The sequence below is a fragment of the Accipiter gentilis genome, chromosome 4, assembly GCF_929443795.1.
Source record: "Accipiter gentilis chromosome 4, bAccGen1.1, whole genome shotgun sequence".
Classification (NCBI taxonomy): Eukaryota; Metazoa; Chordata; class Aves; order Accipitriformes; family Accipitridae; genus Astur; species Astur gentilis.
Genome location: NC_064883.1, coordinates 38,706,000 through 38,721,539, shown reverse-complemented (window position 1 = coordinate 38,721,539; position 15,540 = coordinate 38,706,000). Strand labels below are relative to the sequence as shown.

At 38.8% G+C, this 15,540-nt stretch overlaps 1 protein-coding gene across 6 annotated transcripts in view; it reads left to right on the top strand.

Moving 5' to 3' along the window:
- The window catches only part of RBM33 (RNA binding motif protein 33), a 105,480-nt gene that overhangs the window by 4,768 nt on the left and 85,172 nt on the right, over positions 1–15,540 (top strand). For all 6 annotated transcript variants that reach the window (XM_049798766.1, XM_049798767.1, XM_049798764.1 and 3 more), the window contains exons 2-4: positions 5,650–5,728; positions 11,828–11,876; positions 13,922–13,998. In XM_049798766.1, coding sequence (XP_049654723.1) covers positions 5,650–5,728; positions 11,828–11,876; positions 13,922–13,998 — 205 coding nt within the window. The remainder of the gene's footprint in view (positions 1–5,649; positions 5,729–11,827; positions 11,877–13,921; positions 13,999–15,540) is intronic.

The window sequence follows — 15,540 nt, the reverse complement described above, 5'->3', positions numbered from 1 at the left end:
TTTAGATGTAGTTTATTTTAAAAAAAAAAAAAAAGTACTGTTTCTTTCAAGCACCAGTCAGAGAACTTCAGTTACAGGCAGCATCTTAATTAGTTCTGTTCTTGCTTATTGCTAGTGACTTGCTTTGCATCATGACAAACTCTCTAAAAAAAGTTGGCTTTGAGGTAGAAAAACCTCATCTCCTGTAGAAATTAATTTTTCTACTTTATTTCTTTGAGAAAGCTTAACTCTATCCAATAGGAGTAATTTGGAAAGAAAACAGGAAATACACTAGCTGAGGAACATGTTATGCAATTGTTACATTGTTATACTTAGTCACTGAGTACTTAAGGCTTCTATGAGTAATTGTTTACCATTATGAAGACTACATGATGTGGTGTATTTGTGCATGTGTGTAATGCAGTAGTAGGAGTGAATGTGATTTTTATGATGGGGTAGAGAGCTTGATTATCTGTAATAGATGGAACTGGATTTATAGTGTGCTTCATAATGTGTTAGGTTTACATAACAGACTCAGATTCAGGAGTTCCTGTTGACCTTGTGTTTCTATTGCTAGATGCTGTCATGATTTGTTACCAGAAGTTTTCATTCAACTGGTGTTAATAGTACTTTGCCAGCCTATGTTTTAGACATGGCTGTTCCTTATGACACCTATTATTCTTCTGTATCGCATAGCAAGAGATACTGAAATTCAGTTCACTATTAGGCAGATACATAGGCCTGTTTTTAAATGGTATGCTCAGTTTCTGAAAATTGAGGCTTTACAATACCTATGTGCTGTGTAACCTTTTGTAAAGAAATAGGAAGAAGAATATTCTGTAGAAATAGACTATTATGTAAGATAAGCTGGTAAGCTGTTTTTAGTCTGGATACTTGTGCTTGAAATGCTGTCAAGTTGTCATGTTGAGTGTTTTAAATATGATATTGGGGAATGGGATAGATCAAGATGGACTTGTTATGTTCAGCATTAAATCTAAACATAGAGAAGTGGCATTTTTTCATGTAGTAAATTACTTTTTTTCCTCTAGTTTTATTTTTCTTTTGAATAGCTCCCTTACCTGTTCTGCCAAAAGCAGTGCAGCTTAGTTACTTTATTAAAAGACCTGTTGGGTAAGCAGTGCATAATACTTTTTTAATCCATTGAACTACTGGATCATTGTGGTATCTCCTCCTTGTTTTGGATAAGGAGAAATCTTCAATGCTTTTTCAATGCCTAAAACTAATAGTATGTTTTATATTCATGATAGTGTAATATTGAAGCGAAACAAAATACAAGATTTTGAACTGTTAAGGTTTATGAGACAGCATGTGGCTGGTGTTCCAGAAAGCATGCAGATGTATTTCTAGGAAGATGAAAGATGCAGTCATCAAATGTTTTTCCTAGTCTAGAAGTCTTGGCCATCTCATTACAGTAAAATACTCCATCTTAGCAACAGTTGCTATGTAGGACTACCTTTTTAGGCTACGTTGGTACCATTTTAAGATGTTAAGAGCTCTGCAGTGTTCCTGCTGATTCACGTCCTACGCTTGTGAGACTTGACTGTGTAGCTTAGGGCTTCCATTTTACATAGAAAAATGATTAGTGAAGGTTGTATTGACAGTGTGTCCACAGAGTTAGAAACTACCATCAGCATAGCCAAAGAGGAAATGAGGCTTGTATTTTGTGGATTTCTAGTGCAGATGATCTGTTCTTATTAAGCAGGAAAAAAGATAACAGTTCTGGGCATATGTTATAAAACCAAAAAATAAGCTTCATAGAACTGCTTATAGCACTGCTGATGCTACATCATGGTAAATATAAAGCAAATAGCAACCTTTTAGTGTGGGGAACCAAGTGTGTTTGGCTGTCTTTGTACTTACTGTGGTTTGCAGCTGGCCAGAGCCTTGTGAGGCAGGCTGGCTAAAAAAACGGGCAGCGTTAGTCTTTGGAGCATCCTGCAACTTATCTGTCACTTTGGTAATGGCAATTTTCTTAGAGCAGCAGTAGGAAGAGCCAAGTGTTGGATTATTTCTTTCATTTTCCTGTATAACTGGTCTGTCTTGCTTACTTAGTGCTTTTTTGGTATTTGATAGGTCTTGGGTTTTTTTTCCTTCTAGTGCTGCCTGGAAGTTAGAGAGGGGGCTTAGTGTGTTTAGTGATCACCTGTCAGGATCTTCCAGATGATACTCAGTTAATGTGCACACATCTTGGTGAGCTTTGCCATGAGAGCCTTGAATTGAAATGCGGAGCCATAGCCATTGCATTGCATGTCTTAGCAACAGTTGCTACGTATGACTACCTTTCTAGGCTGCACTGATACTGCTGGGAGAAATACAAAACCTTTTCCAACTCCTACAGTGGACATTTTCCTGCTTAAAAAGCTTATGCTTGTGGATCAACCCCCTCCCTTTCTTTCTTTGCTCCTCACCTCCCACACAGTAGTACTAAGAACTATTAAAAAAAAAATATCTTTGGCTGTTGCTGTCAGTGGTTTTGTGCTCTGCTGGTGCCGAGTGTTCTTTCTGTACAAGCTAATGTTTTACAGGCACTTAACCACACTTGACACAAACATTGACTTAGAGTTTCTTAAGGAGAAACATTGATAAATGTTATGCTGATTGTTGTGTACTGGTATTTTCCAATGTTATTGCCTAGACAGGTAGAAGAAAAATGAAAATATGTGTAGTTTCAGAAATGGAAAAAAAAATGATGCCTCTCTGAGGTTTGCTAGGTATCACATTGCGCTGCAGGTGTAAGGCCTGTGTCCACTGCCATGCTTGCTATTTCACAAGTGATGAAGCTGGCAATGAATACTATTTGTAGATGCGTGACTGTGGTGACCTCCTTTTCTACAACCTGCTTTGGGCTCTGACAATACTTAATGTCAAAATGGCATAATTTGTAATGCTCATTGTCAGTGTCAGCTGTCACAGAACAAATAAGCATACAAAAGAAAAGCTGGCAGAGATCTTTATCATAAGTGTGTGATGAGACAGGGAGAGAAGAGATGAGAACGGGGAGGTGGTGGGGACATATGTGGAGCAGTTCTTATAAGCTGCAGTCACCAAACACAGATTGACCTGTCATTTTTGAGGCTTTTGTAGGCATCCTGCTAGAGGGGACTTGTGAAAAGGGCTTTGCATGGATGTAAATCAGCTTTGGATTTTGGTAGGAGTTGCTCATAAATAAGGACTAGGATGTGAGAAATTTGGAGGGGTTGGATGGAGGGTGAAGGTTTATGATGTTGGCTGAGTGAGGGTCCAGCTCTACACTAGAAATCTGGCAGGAGCTTGGACCCTCTTTGGGTATTGTTTCTTCACTTGCAGTAATACTAGGTTGAAGCACTTTTATGGCTGTGAAACTTTAATATCTGGCCTGGAAAAGTACTATGAATTGTACTGAAGAGTGTCCCTTTTTGCTGTAGAGAGGTCTCAACAGAGAAAAAGGGTTCAGCATGTTACTTTGTGTTGTCTAGATTTAAACCTGGCTGATGTGAATGTCCATCTGTGTAAGAATTGTGTGCAGAAGAGCCAAGATCTTGTCTTCAAGTGGTGTTGGTTTGTAATACAGCTCTCTGTAGTTCTTAAAGTGTTGCCTGGCATGAAAAAAATACATCTTGCAAACAAGCAGGCATAGCTTAAAAAGAAGTTACTGGCTTCCTGATGGTGGTTGTTGTCTTGAGCTGTGTTAGTCAATAACGTGGACGCTTGTAATCTGGTTTGCTGTAAAATCAGTTGCATTACCTTAAAAAAACCCCAATGAAACAAAAAAACCTAACCAAAACAAAACATCTTCGGAGGTGGTTACATCAAGTCAGTGGATTGCTGCAGTCCAGCTGTAGGAACAATGACAGTGAAGGATATTTGTGCCCTTAAAACAGCAATGCACTAAGATAATCAATGCAGCATGGTTTTTAATGACCATAAGGAGAGCAAGGTGGCATTTTTTTTCAGACCACAAAATTGGATAATTTAGTGCTCAAGATGAAGATAGCAAATGCTTATATATCTGTCTGGCTTTCCCCTGTGGGTGAAAAAAGGAGTTGAAGGAGGTTGCACTATGTAGGTGTTTGAGCAGAGAAACATAAAACAACTGTTTCAATGGTGTTAGCCCATGTAAATTAGTTTGAATATAGAAGATTAGTTAAAATACAAAAGTACCTGTAGGCAGTAAAGGGGGGGAACCTGATCAAGGGGAATTGTTTTTACCTACTGTTCTAAAACAAGAGAGTTGCCTAACTTGACTTGTGTTGCATCGAGATTCATACTGAGCAGTCTTATTTTCATAGCTATTTATGATTGAAATTTCTCGTTTGAAAGCTCTTAATTTAGTGACATTGCAAGAACTGAATTTTCTCTTTTTAATGTTTTTACCTCCTTTTAAATTTCTGTCGGTCACCGACACCTGTGTTTTGATTATATGAAGTAGGATGTGCATAGGTTTGTCATTGCATGTGGAGAATATTCACTAAAGGATACTGGATTGAGTTTATGGAGCTGAAGACAGATTTGATTTGAAAGTCTATTAAAAAACCCCAAACAAACACAAAAAACCAGTTGATCCTTGGCATTGTACTTGATCAAAGAGTTGAGTGCAAATAGAGTCAGGAGAAGGACTGGATATGTGGCATCTTAGTGATCACCAATTCAGACTGCAAGGACTGGATTGTACAACCTCCTGTATTTTGCAGTCCATTAAACTGCAGCCAGTTTCCTCCTGTGTTGAGCATAACTTTTATTTGCCATATTTTTATCTTACAAAAATAATCAAAATGTGTGAAAAGACACTACAGTCAGGTGTATGTTCTCTGCTGGGCTGTAGCCACAGGATGGGAGAGTGAGGGTTGAGTGTTTCTGAAGGTATGTGCTTCCCGTTTACAGATGATGAGACATCTGGATGTCTGAACAGAGCAGATGAGCTTTGCATTTCTTTTGCAGATAAATGGAAGATTTAATATTTTTAAGTAGCAAAATTGTCATTTGCAAACTAAGCTATGCAAGAGTAATTTGTGATTTGATAGACTTAAGTGAGGGTACTTATTGAGACAAATATATGGAGCACCAGTTTTATCTTGGAAGGCAGGTACATGCTTAGGCACACAGTGTAACCTGCTTCAATGACTTCTAGTGTTTTTAGCGCCCCAGCTGAGATAAATGATTGTGTATTACACCTGACTTCCCTCTTCTGTTTTGGGTTGCTGTTACTCTCCTGCCTTGTGCTGACCTGAGGTTTACTCCTATTTTCAAAGTGGCTTTGCGGGCTCAATGTGGGTAGATGAGCTTGTGGCCCACAAGGCAAGCAGAGATCTGGTAGATGTGGTTCCTTTCACCTCCATTGCACCTCAATTTCATGTATTTCTGGGGAGCTCCTGTCTCTGGAATGACCTTTGTTGGCAAAATTTTCTAGTGATTTATCTCATGCTCTATCTGTTTTCCTTGGATCATCCTCACCTCCATAGTGAGAAGAGGGAAAGCTATATAGTACATTATGGTTTTTTATTATTGAAGCATGTTGGTATTTATCTGTTTTCCTCATGTTAACATGGGAAGTAAAAAAAGGTATTTTTGCATCTTCTGAAAAACAATACCCTCCCCCCAAAACCCCCACTTATGTGGTTGCTTCAAAAACCTTTAAGTAAGAATTATTTAATGTAATCACCTTCTTTACAGATGATGACTTTGATCAGTTTGATAAGCCTGGTGCAGAAAGGTCTTGGAGAAGAAGAGCTGGAGATGACGAGTGGGACAGGTACATAGAATGTTTTCATGTTCAGTTTCTGTATACTGAATTACATTGCTCTGTTTTCCCATTCTGGCATTTTGTATTCTAACATTGAGTAGTGCACATTTAGATACTAATGAGGATGTTGGTTTTATGCATGTGTCAGCCAATGCTAGATTGTGCCAAACATATACTTGCCTTGACGAATATAGAGAGCACTATGAAGAGATACCATTTAAAATTGGATAAATACAAATTATTTATCCATTAACTTTGTAATTAACTTTGCAATTAATGTGCTGGTTTTCCCTTTAAATATTTAGTAGATTTTGGTGGTTTAAACAGATTTTTGCTAGTACTTGAATTTGCCAAACTTAACTTTTTTTTTTTAACTTGACCTTTAAATTCTTATCCTCAAACTCTTACTTCAGTTTTACACTGGGGAAGAGTAGTGGAGCTTAGGTATGGGCTTCTGTTGAAAAATACGACTGTTGTAAAGGTTTAGAAGTATGTGTTAACTTGGTTATTTTGAGGGAGAAAAAGAACATGTTTTTTTTACTTGAAGGTGCTCTAACTGGGAAAGACTTGAATCTAGCTGCTGGCTAGACTTGTCTGTTCTTCTGGGGAGAAAATTATTCACTTTTTTTTAATTATTCCTTTTTAATAATTAAGAGACTTGTTCAGACTTTGCCAGTGATTTCACTGTAAAAAGGAGAAAAAAACATTCCAAGTAGATTTTTGTCTTTTCTAATAATCATTTAAGTGATTGTAGTAAACAAATTTTACTCTAAGTAGTTTTTCACTTGAGTTGAGCCCTTGGAGTGAATCAGTTACTCTACATTTATCATCATTCCAGAGGCATTAGTTTCCTCTTCCGTGCTAGGTTAAGTGGGTAGTTTTCACTGCTCTAGGAGGTGGAGTAAGAGTGAATAAGGAATTTGGACAATAGCTTCAGTATACAGTGTTCTGCTGTATGCTGGTGAGGGGTGTCTGCTTTCTGTCAAGCCAGCACAGCTCTTTGTGGGTTGGATGGTAAACTGCATCAAGGAACTGATCTGGTTTGAGAGTGTAGTTAAAATAACTTGTTCAGGCAGGGTCACTGTACCGTGCTGCCTCCCAGCCCCAGCTCTGGGTATTCAGAAATACTGAAGCCAATATTACAGGCAAAATGCTTTGTATTAGAATATTTTCTGAACTTTTTGCCTTTGCTGACTTCATGGTATTAATAGGTGGGCTCTTAGATGCTGGCTGGTCACGTTTGGTTTTAGCTGTCCTACTTTTATTGCTTCAGAAAATTTGGAAGAGTCAAACAGCTGTTGTATCAGAGCTGTAAGTTTATTGCCAATGGTGAGCTCCCTGTGGCATAGTTGTTTTTACAGGGCTTGAGAAAGGTTATAGAGTATTTTTGCTAAGCTGAGACTTTGAAGCACACAAGGATTCAGTTTTAAAAAAATGTTTTTGTTTGTGTTTTTTATTAGCTGCATATAATTTAAGATAGATGATCAAAAATCATATTGTTCATTCTTTAGTGAAATTGGAAGGGAAGTGGTTTCAGGTGCAGTGCTGGAGATTCCAGAGTTTAATCTTGCTGATCATTTCAGAAAATTTTTTTTTACAACTGTATTTAATAGAATATTATTTTATTTGCATGTGTTGGAATTTTTATTATTTTTTTAATTATTATTTTTAATTCTCTTTAGATTGCCAAGCTATCTTTGGAAGTGTTAAGTACTATGGCTGTCTGGGCAAATACAAATGCTGTACATGGATATATTGTTGCCTAATATAATTGCTTGAATTTTTTTAACTACTGGCCTAATTCAGTACAGGACACAGTTTTGTGAAGGTGGAAAAGAGCCTGAATAAACACAGTAGACTTTTAATCCTTCATGCTTTGTTTTGCAACTTAAATCACTTTTTTTTGTGGGGGACGGTGAAGGGGTTATGCTGTTATTCATATGTCTTGATCAACCATCAACTCTTGCAGTGTTGCTACTTAACTGAGTCTCATCCCCCAGTCATTTAAATAATTTTGAATTTCCAGATCTCTTCCCTTTCTCAAACACTGGAGGGTGATAACCGAGAGTTGGAAGGCCCCTGTTATTTGGGAGTACAAATGTAACATTGTTCTTGGAGAATTTTTCCCATTACATTTTTTTACAAATTCTTTTCCTGAAACACTTGTGTCCTTGCTACTGCTCATGTTTAATGAGGCATGCTCATGAAATTGGAGGCCAGAAAGGGCCAGTCTGACGTCTTTATCACGGGCTGTTAATTTATGCATTTATCTCTAAGTAGCCCAAAGCTTGGGTTTGGGAAAAACATGCAGTTCTGGTGCTATGCTGTGAGATGACAGGGCTGATTTAGTAGTTGGACTTTTGCTGAAATTCTCTTGCTCTGACCCTTGTCTGAGATTATTCATTTCTCTACACTGGCAGAAAACTTGCCACTTTTTGTTGTCTGTCTTTATTATCTCTTGCTCATTTGGTGAGCTGAATTTATTCAGTGAGGGGAATGTTGAGTATTGGAAGTTGGGGAAGAGGAGGAAATGGGTTCGTCTCTTGTGAGAGCAGGGAACTCTTAGATTATCTTAACCCTAATTTCCTAGAATTGTGATTTGGAAAATCCTTTGTGTCTTGATAATGAGGGTGAGTTGCCCTGGAACTATCACAGATGTGTACTTTTATTCTAGTTTAATTTATTTTATGTGGCTTTGTGTGGTATCACATTGCAACCATTCATTTTTGTCTGTTTTTCTCAGCTAGCCTAAGATCTTTTAGTATCTGGTTTGTTGTGTTTTTTTTCTAAATGGTTAGATCTGGTAATTCTGGTCCCTCCTCTTCAGATTTGGCTATTTTAAAAGAAGGTTGAGATAGCCTGCATAGTAAAGTGGACCTTCTCACTGTTACTTTGTTTATTCAAAAAGTTACTAACGGTAATTTTTCTTCTTTTAATTTATCAATGAAAATATTGAATGACATTGAATATTTTAATAGGTTTTGAGAGGCATTCTGTGAAACACTTTAGTTTCTGTTCTGAGCTTCATTTATGTGCTAGTGCTATTTTTTTTTGACTGTCGCGTAATAAGCCAAAGCTTTTAAAAATCTAGAATACATATGCAATTACTTCTATTGACCAAATGTTTAATATTTTTTTAAGGAATGTTGTTGTTTAACCCCAGCCAGCAACTATGCACCACGCAGCTGCTCTATCACTCCCCCACTCAGGTAGACAGGGGAGAGAAAATATAACAAAAGGCTCATGGGTTGAGATAAGGACAGAGGGAGATCACTCGACCGATAACCCTCACAGGCAAAACACTCGGGGAAAATTAACTTAATTTATTGCCAATCAAACCAGAGGAGTGTAATGAGAAATAAAACCAAATCTTAAAACACCTTCCCCCCACCCCTCCCTTCTTCCCAGGCACAGCTTCATTCCTGAATTCTCTACTTCCTGCCCCTCAGCAGCACAGAGGGTCGGGGAATGGGGGTTGTGGTCAGTTCATCACACATTGTCTCTGCTGCTCCTTCCTCCTCAGGGGCAGGACTCCTCACTCGTCCCCTGCTCCAGTGTGGGGTCCCTCCCACGGGAGACAGTTCTCCACAAACTTCTCCAATGTGAGTCCTTCCCATGGGCTGCAGTTCTTCATGAACTGCTCCAGTGTGGGTCTCTTCCATGGGCTGCAGTTCTTCATGAACTGCTCCAGTGTGGGTCTCTTCCATGGGCTGCAGTCCTTCAGGCACAGACTGCTCCAGCGTGGGTCCCCATGCGAGGTCACAAGTCCTGCCAGAAAACCTGCTCTGGTGTGGGCTCCTCTCTCCATGGGGCCACAGGTCCTGCCAAGAGCCTGCTCCAGTGTGGGCTTCCTACGGGGTCACAGCCTCCTTCGGGCACCTACCTGCTCTGGCGTGGGGTCCTCCCTGGGCTGCAGGTGGAGATCTGCTCCCCCGTGGACCTCCCTGGGCTGCAGGGGGACAGCCTGCCTCACCAGGGTCTTCCCCACGGGCTGCAGGGGAATCTTTGCTCTGGCGCCTGGAGCACCTCCTCCCCCTCCTTCTGCACTGACCTTGGTGTCTGCAGAGTTGTTTGTCTTAACCGTGTTCTCACTCCTCTCTCCGGCTGCAGTTTCTGTGCCAGATCAAGTTTTTTTCCCTTAAATATGTTACCAAGAGGTGCTACCACTGTTGCTGATGGGCTTGGCCTTGGCCAGCGGTGGGTCTGTCTTGGAGCCAGCTGGCCTTGGCTCTGCTGGACATAGGGGAAGCTTCTGGCAGCTTCTCACAGAAGCCACCCCTGTAGCCCGTCTGCTACCAAAACCTTGCCATGCAAACCCAATGCAAAGAATCTCATTGAGGATGTTTTTTAGTAATGTGTTGAATAGCCCTAACTATGTTTAGATAATTAATTTAATCTTTCACTTTTTTCCATTCCTTTTTGATCTGAATTTCTTACTACCTGAGCTTGCTTTTTGTCTTGAAATGCTGCTATAAAACATGCTCTTGCTGTCTTTTGGAATTTCTCTAGCGTTGTCTTGTTAAAAGCTGTCAGTGGTGGACCATAGTGCTCAGAAATATTTTCAAATCTTCTGGTGCTTTTGTCAGATTAATGGCAGCTGAAGAGATCAGTGACTTTTTCCTACTTCAGTTTTGGCTCTAAATTCTTCTGAAACCATTTCTGTTGTGTAGAGCTTTTCGTCTCTGAAATAAAGGGCTTAAATCCTAGTCAGTTTGCTCTTTGGAATGTATGGTAAGTCTTATGTCCCAATTTTTGTTTAATATTGCAGGGAGCAAAAAACAATTGCTATTCGTTAATGTTCAGTCATTCCTAGAACTGTTTGAGATCAGTAACTATGGCCAAATACTGTGTACTGATGATAACATCCTGTTTAGGGCTGATTTGGAATATAATCTGTTCTCTTGTAGCCCACAAGATTTTTATTCCCTGCCTGCATTATCTGTACAATAACCAGCTCTGAAAGAGATGTATCCATCTTCAAAACTAACTTTTAGCACTGATTTATATCATGGAATTGGCTTCCCCATTTTCAAGTATTTGCTATATAGTCTCAAGGAGCTCTTACACATACTCCCATTCTGTTCATATAGCCCATTCTCACTTTGGGATATTTCATTTTATGTAGTATCTAATGCATAGGTTTTTGTTTTTGTTTTTAAGGTGTGCAGGTAGAAATAGATTCACATTCTTGAATTACAGCTCATATTTCAAATCACTGGCATCTCGTTTTAGTATTGGGACATGCATGTTCTAATATGGGCATTTGTCAGTAATAAATGTTTATTATAGAAGGGGAATCCATTTATTCCTGTCACTAGATAACACTTTCACTGAAGGAAGAATGAGATTAAGCAGTTGTCCTGAGGTTTAACTGATCTGGACTGTAGTTCTTTGTGTTGCATCCTGCTAATGGGACAGATGTTATGTGATGGCAGTAGTTTTTGTAAGCCAGGTATTTCTATATTTCTATGCTTCCTGAATTCTTAGCCACACTTATCAAGATAGTGAGACATGCATTGGATTTTGTCATCTTACAAAAGTCTGTTTGACCTTACCCTCAATTTGAGGAGGAGGGAATAAAGTATTAATGAAAGCTCTAAGCCTAAGTGGCTCCCAAGCCAGCTGGCCTCCCAGTGCCGCCTTGCTGAAGTGCAGCTTGGGCCACGTAGCGGCCTGTAGACTGAATCTTGCCCACAGGACATTACTGTCTCACTTGCTTCTTCCCTGGGGAGGTGAGAAACAGCAGTTTGGACAATACGTCCAAATGGCCTTGAAGTGAAGGATGTAGTGTGGGGACCTAGCTAACTGTGTTTTAAATGCCTGCACTTTGTCTAGGTTTATGTGCTGTGTTACAGTGGGAGGGATACAGAAAGGAGAGCATGTGAAAATGAAATGACTGCGCAACAACACTCTTAATATGTATGGTCTGTTGTTTCATTTAAAATATACATCTCCTTTTTCAAGTTGCTGAATGCGTTGCTAAAAGGAAAGCTTTGTGCAGACTTAGCAACAATTCTCTTCAAGTTAGTTTTTTAAGGCGTAAACCCTATATGGTGTTTGTTTCTGTTTTCTAAGGTACAACTTCTTAAATTTGTTAATGTTTTCCAGTGAACTTGATGATGACTTGCTTGGAGAGGATTTGCTAACTGGCAAAAAGGTAAGAGGTGTGCATTAAAGTGAACTGTTACAGATATTAAAATGTGATTGTTGTTCAACTTACCCAACTCAGTTGTTTGGGACGGTCTTTTATGTATTTTATGGTCACCTCCCTAAAGCCTGACCGCCACAGGTACCTGACATCTGCCCTGTTGCCAGAGCACTCTGCACCCAGAGCTCTGTTTCCTTTTGTGAAGTACCTCCAAGTGTGGGTTTTTAAAATGCAACTTTTAGAATTTTTTTTTCTGAGATAGCATTGTGTCTCATAACACTCAATTTAAAAAGACAGTTCTTAAAATCAGTTTCTCTGTACCTCGCATTGACTTAACAATTAAAAAACCCAAAACACTCCCCCCCCCCCCCCCCCCCCCCCCTAGATATGCCTTCTGAGTGCTGATTAGCATTCTAAAGAATTCACTTCAACTGACAGATTCCTGGCTATTAAAAGTTACTCATCAAAATAACAGCAGTATTTACCAGACAGTAAATAAAAAAGCAGTCAGTGGTATCTATTAAAGATCCACTCACTGCACACAATCCACTACTACTTTGTCTGATGAGTTGGCAGAGGATTTCCCCTTTACAGCGAGGGAAGAATATGGGAGCAGCTAGCATTGGAGAACATAAATGAGTCCCCCTGTCTGCTGTAGACTCCTCACTCTGATACCTATTTCCAAAATTGAACTCTCAGAAAAGAAGTAAATGTATGTTCGGATTTGCCAGATATCTGCAGGAAAAGGCAGGGCTTCTGTTTGGGAAATCAGAACTGGCTAGTCACCTCTATCCACTTTATCTGCTAAATCAATTAATTTAGAAAATATAGGTTTGTTAAGAAACCTAGATCTAGTAAAAGTTGAGTTTCAATTGATCTAGTTTTTTATAATCACACTCTAAATGTTGGAACTTAGCATCTTGAAATTATTCTGTAAGTGATCCCTATTAAAGGTAGGAAGTTCCTTTGTCTCGTGTACTGGTTTAAAAAAAATAAAATAAAATTCCAGGAGGATAGGGATTGTAGATGTGTGTTACGCAGTTATCAAAAATATAAGCAGTTAACATTGCATACATCTTTATAGTTGAAATGTGGGTTAATAAAGCTACTTATCTTAAAAAGAGAAAAAAAAAAATATCTGTGTGAATACTAAGCAATACTAGATTTCACCACTGTATTATATGTTCTTGTGCTTTCTCTATTTTTGTTTTCAGTTTGCCATGTTACAGGGCTCTGAGCAGTATCTGTGGGTATGGACTTATGGTGGAGTAATAATAGATTTCCCATGAAGTTTTCCCTGAGCTATTTCGGCTAAACTTGCATCTACTTAACCTTATCCCAGTACTTCTAGATAAATCTACGCTTGTATAACCTTTCTTCCCCTGTTACTTTAGGGGATGGAAATAATGTTGCTGAGCAAAACTGCAGGTATCTCCTCCTAGTGGGTAATTTAAAAAAAAAAAAGGGTAAATGGAACAACTGAAAGTATGGTAGGCAAATTAGGAGGATTCAGAAAAGGCACAATATTTTCTTCTCTCTTTTTTCTTCACTTACGAACTAATTACGGTTTTTCAGTTTTCTTGATATCATTATATCCTTTCATCCAGTCTCCTAAGTATCTCTGCTCTCTAGAAACAGCAGTAACTTAGTGGATTTTCTTGACTTGCCTAATGCATCAAGGTTGCAAGGCAGTGTACTAAAGCTAACCTTTCTTTCTTCCTGGTATTTCTTGAGTGAGTTGTGATCTTTGGCTATATTTGGGAACGCATCAGTGAAAAGTGTTGATGGCTAGGCAAATTTGAGTTTTGTAAATTTCCATAAGACTGTCAAACTTTTATTTTCAGATTTGTTGTCTTGTGTAGCATATTTTTTTTCTCTTCAAATTAGGTAATTTCATTGAAGATAGGTAATTTCATTGAAGATATGGTCTTAGTCTGGGATGCGTTCTTAATAAAAAAAACTTAGTGTTCAGAAGGTTCAATAGCTTCAGTACCTAGTTAGTTAAAAGTTTATATGCTTTTTTATGTTCATGATTGACTTTTTCTGAAACCTAGAATCAGTCCGACTTGTCAGATGAAGAGCTGAATGATGATCTTCTGCAAAGTGACAACGAAGAGGAACAAGAATTTCGGTATCTCTTTTCTAAATCTTGTGTTTTGGATAACTCAAAGCTATTAATGACTACTACTACTGACAGCTAATAACTACTAAACTGGAGTTATTGGTATATACTTAAAATAGTCCTGCTTTTTACCTAGCCAGCTACTTAATGATGTATATATAATGTGTTCAGTAGCATTGTTAGCTTTTCAGTAAAATGGTGTTATGTTTATTTGACTCTGGTAAGTTTAACTCAAATCTATTAAAAAAACTTGTAAAGAAGAAACAGCATCATCTCCTGTGCATTTAGAATTATTTATAAATAGAGTTCTTGTTCTGTGCCTTCTTGGTATCGTTGTAGGCTTCCTTCTCCTGTAAAGTCCTTTTCTTCCATCTTTCTTTTAGAAATATACTTTGCCTCATAAGACCCTGAGGAGGGGAGCTTCGTAGTTTGTAAGGCTTGATTTGTGGCTTAAATATTTGTGTACAATTACGTAGCAAAAAAATTTGTACTGGGTTTATAGGCTAGGCTTGAGCAGGTAATTCCATGGGAGTTTACTGAGGATCCTGCCCTGTGAATACTCTGTGGTGATACAGCTCCACTACTGAATTATGGGCATTACAAGTCAAAATGAGTGTCTTGACATTTTTACTTTTCAAGCTGGACTGCAGGGGGAAGGAAGATATTTGTGATGCAGAAGTGATGCAGTACCACTGCTGCTTTTAAATGGCCTGTGTGTTTTGCCATCTTTTCCTTTATTTGTTGCGTACGGTGCAGGCATGTCATCTGAAGGGGTATGAAATATACATATATATGTTGCTCTGAGATCTCCTTTCTGTCCTTGGCTGGAATTAGGATGAGTCCTGTCCCTGCATTGGGTTGATGAGTGTGGTGAAATACCTCAGACCATCAATGTCTCCATTGGCTGCCGTTTTCCTCCCTGCAGGAGTAAGGGTTGGACTGTTCCCTTCAAAATGGGGAATCCCAGTTACAGTCCTTGCTCTTCTCTGGATTTCCTCCCTGTGAGCCCTGGGTGGCAGGGATGGCAATGTGGTTGCATGAGTGATGAAAAAGTATCAGTGGAAGCAGGTTTCTGTAGACAAGCCTTGATTTTTAGCAGTTTTATTGCCAGAGAGTGACAGCCTTGCTCCACTCCTTTCTCTTCTCCCTCTATTTCCATTCAAACTCATTTATGCCTCTGTAGTTTGGAGGATAATGATAATCCTGCATAATGTCTTCATTTTCATTTTAAATCTTCTCCGTCTTATAGATGCAAATAATGCAAAGCTGCCTGGGTCTTGTTCCCCCAAACTTAGGAAAATAGTGAATAATTGGAATGTAATTTAAAAAAACCAAACAAACCAACTGTTTTCCTTGTACTTAGAGCCCTCAAATCAAGAAGAGCTTTTTATCCCTGCTTTTCTAACTAGTCTGTAGTTGGTTAGTTGCTTTTTTATTTGTTGATGGCACTAGCTATTGTAAACAGTGTCATTTGGAGGAAAAGCAAAACTCAGAATTCAAACTTGCCAGTTTTTGTATGGATTGTTTTTTTTCATTGTCTGTGCCAGTGCT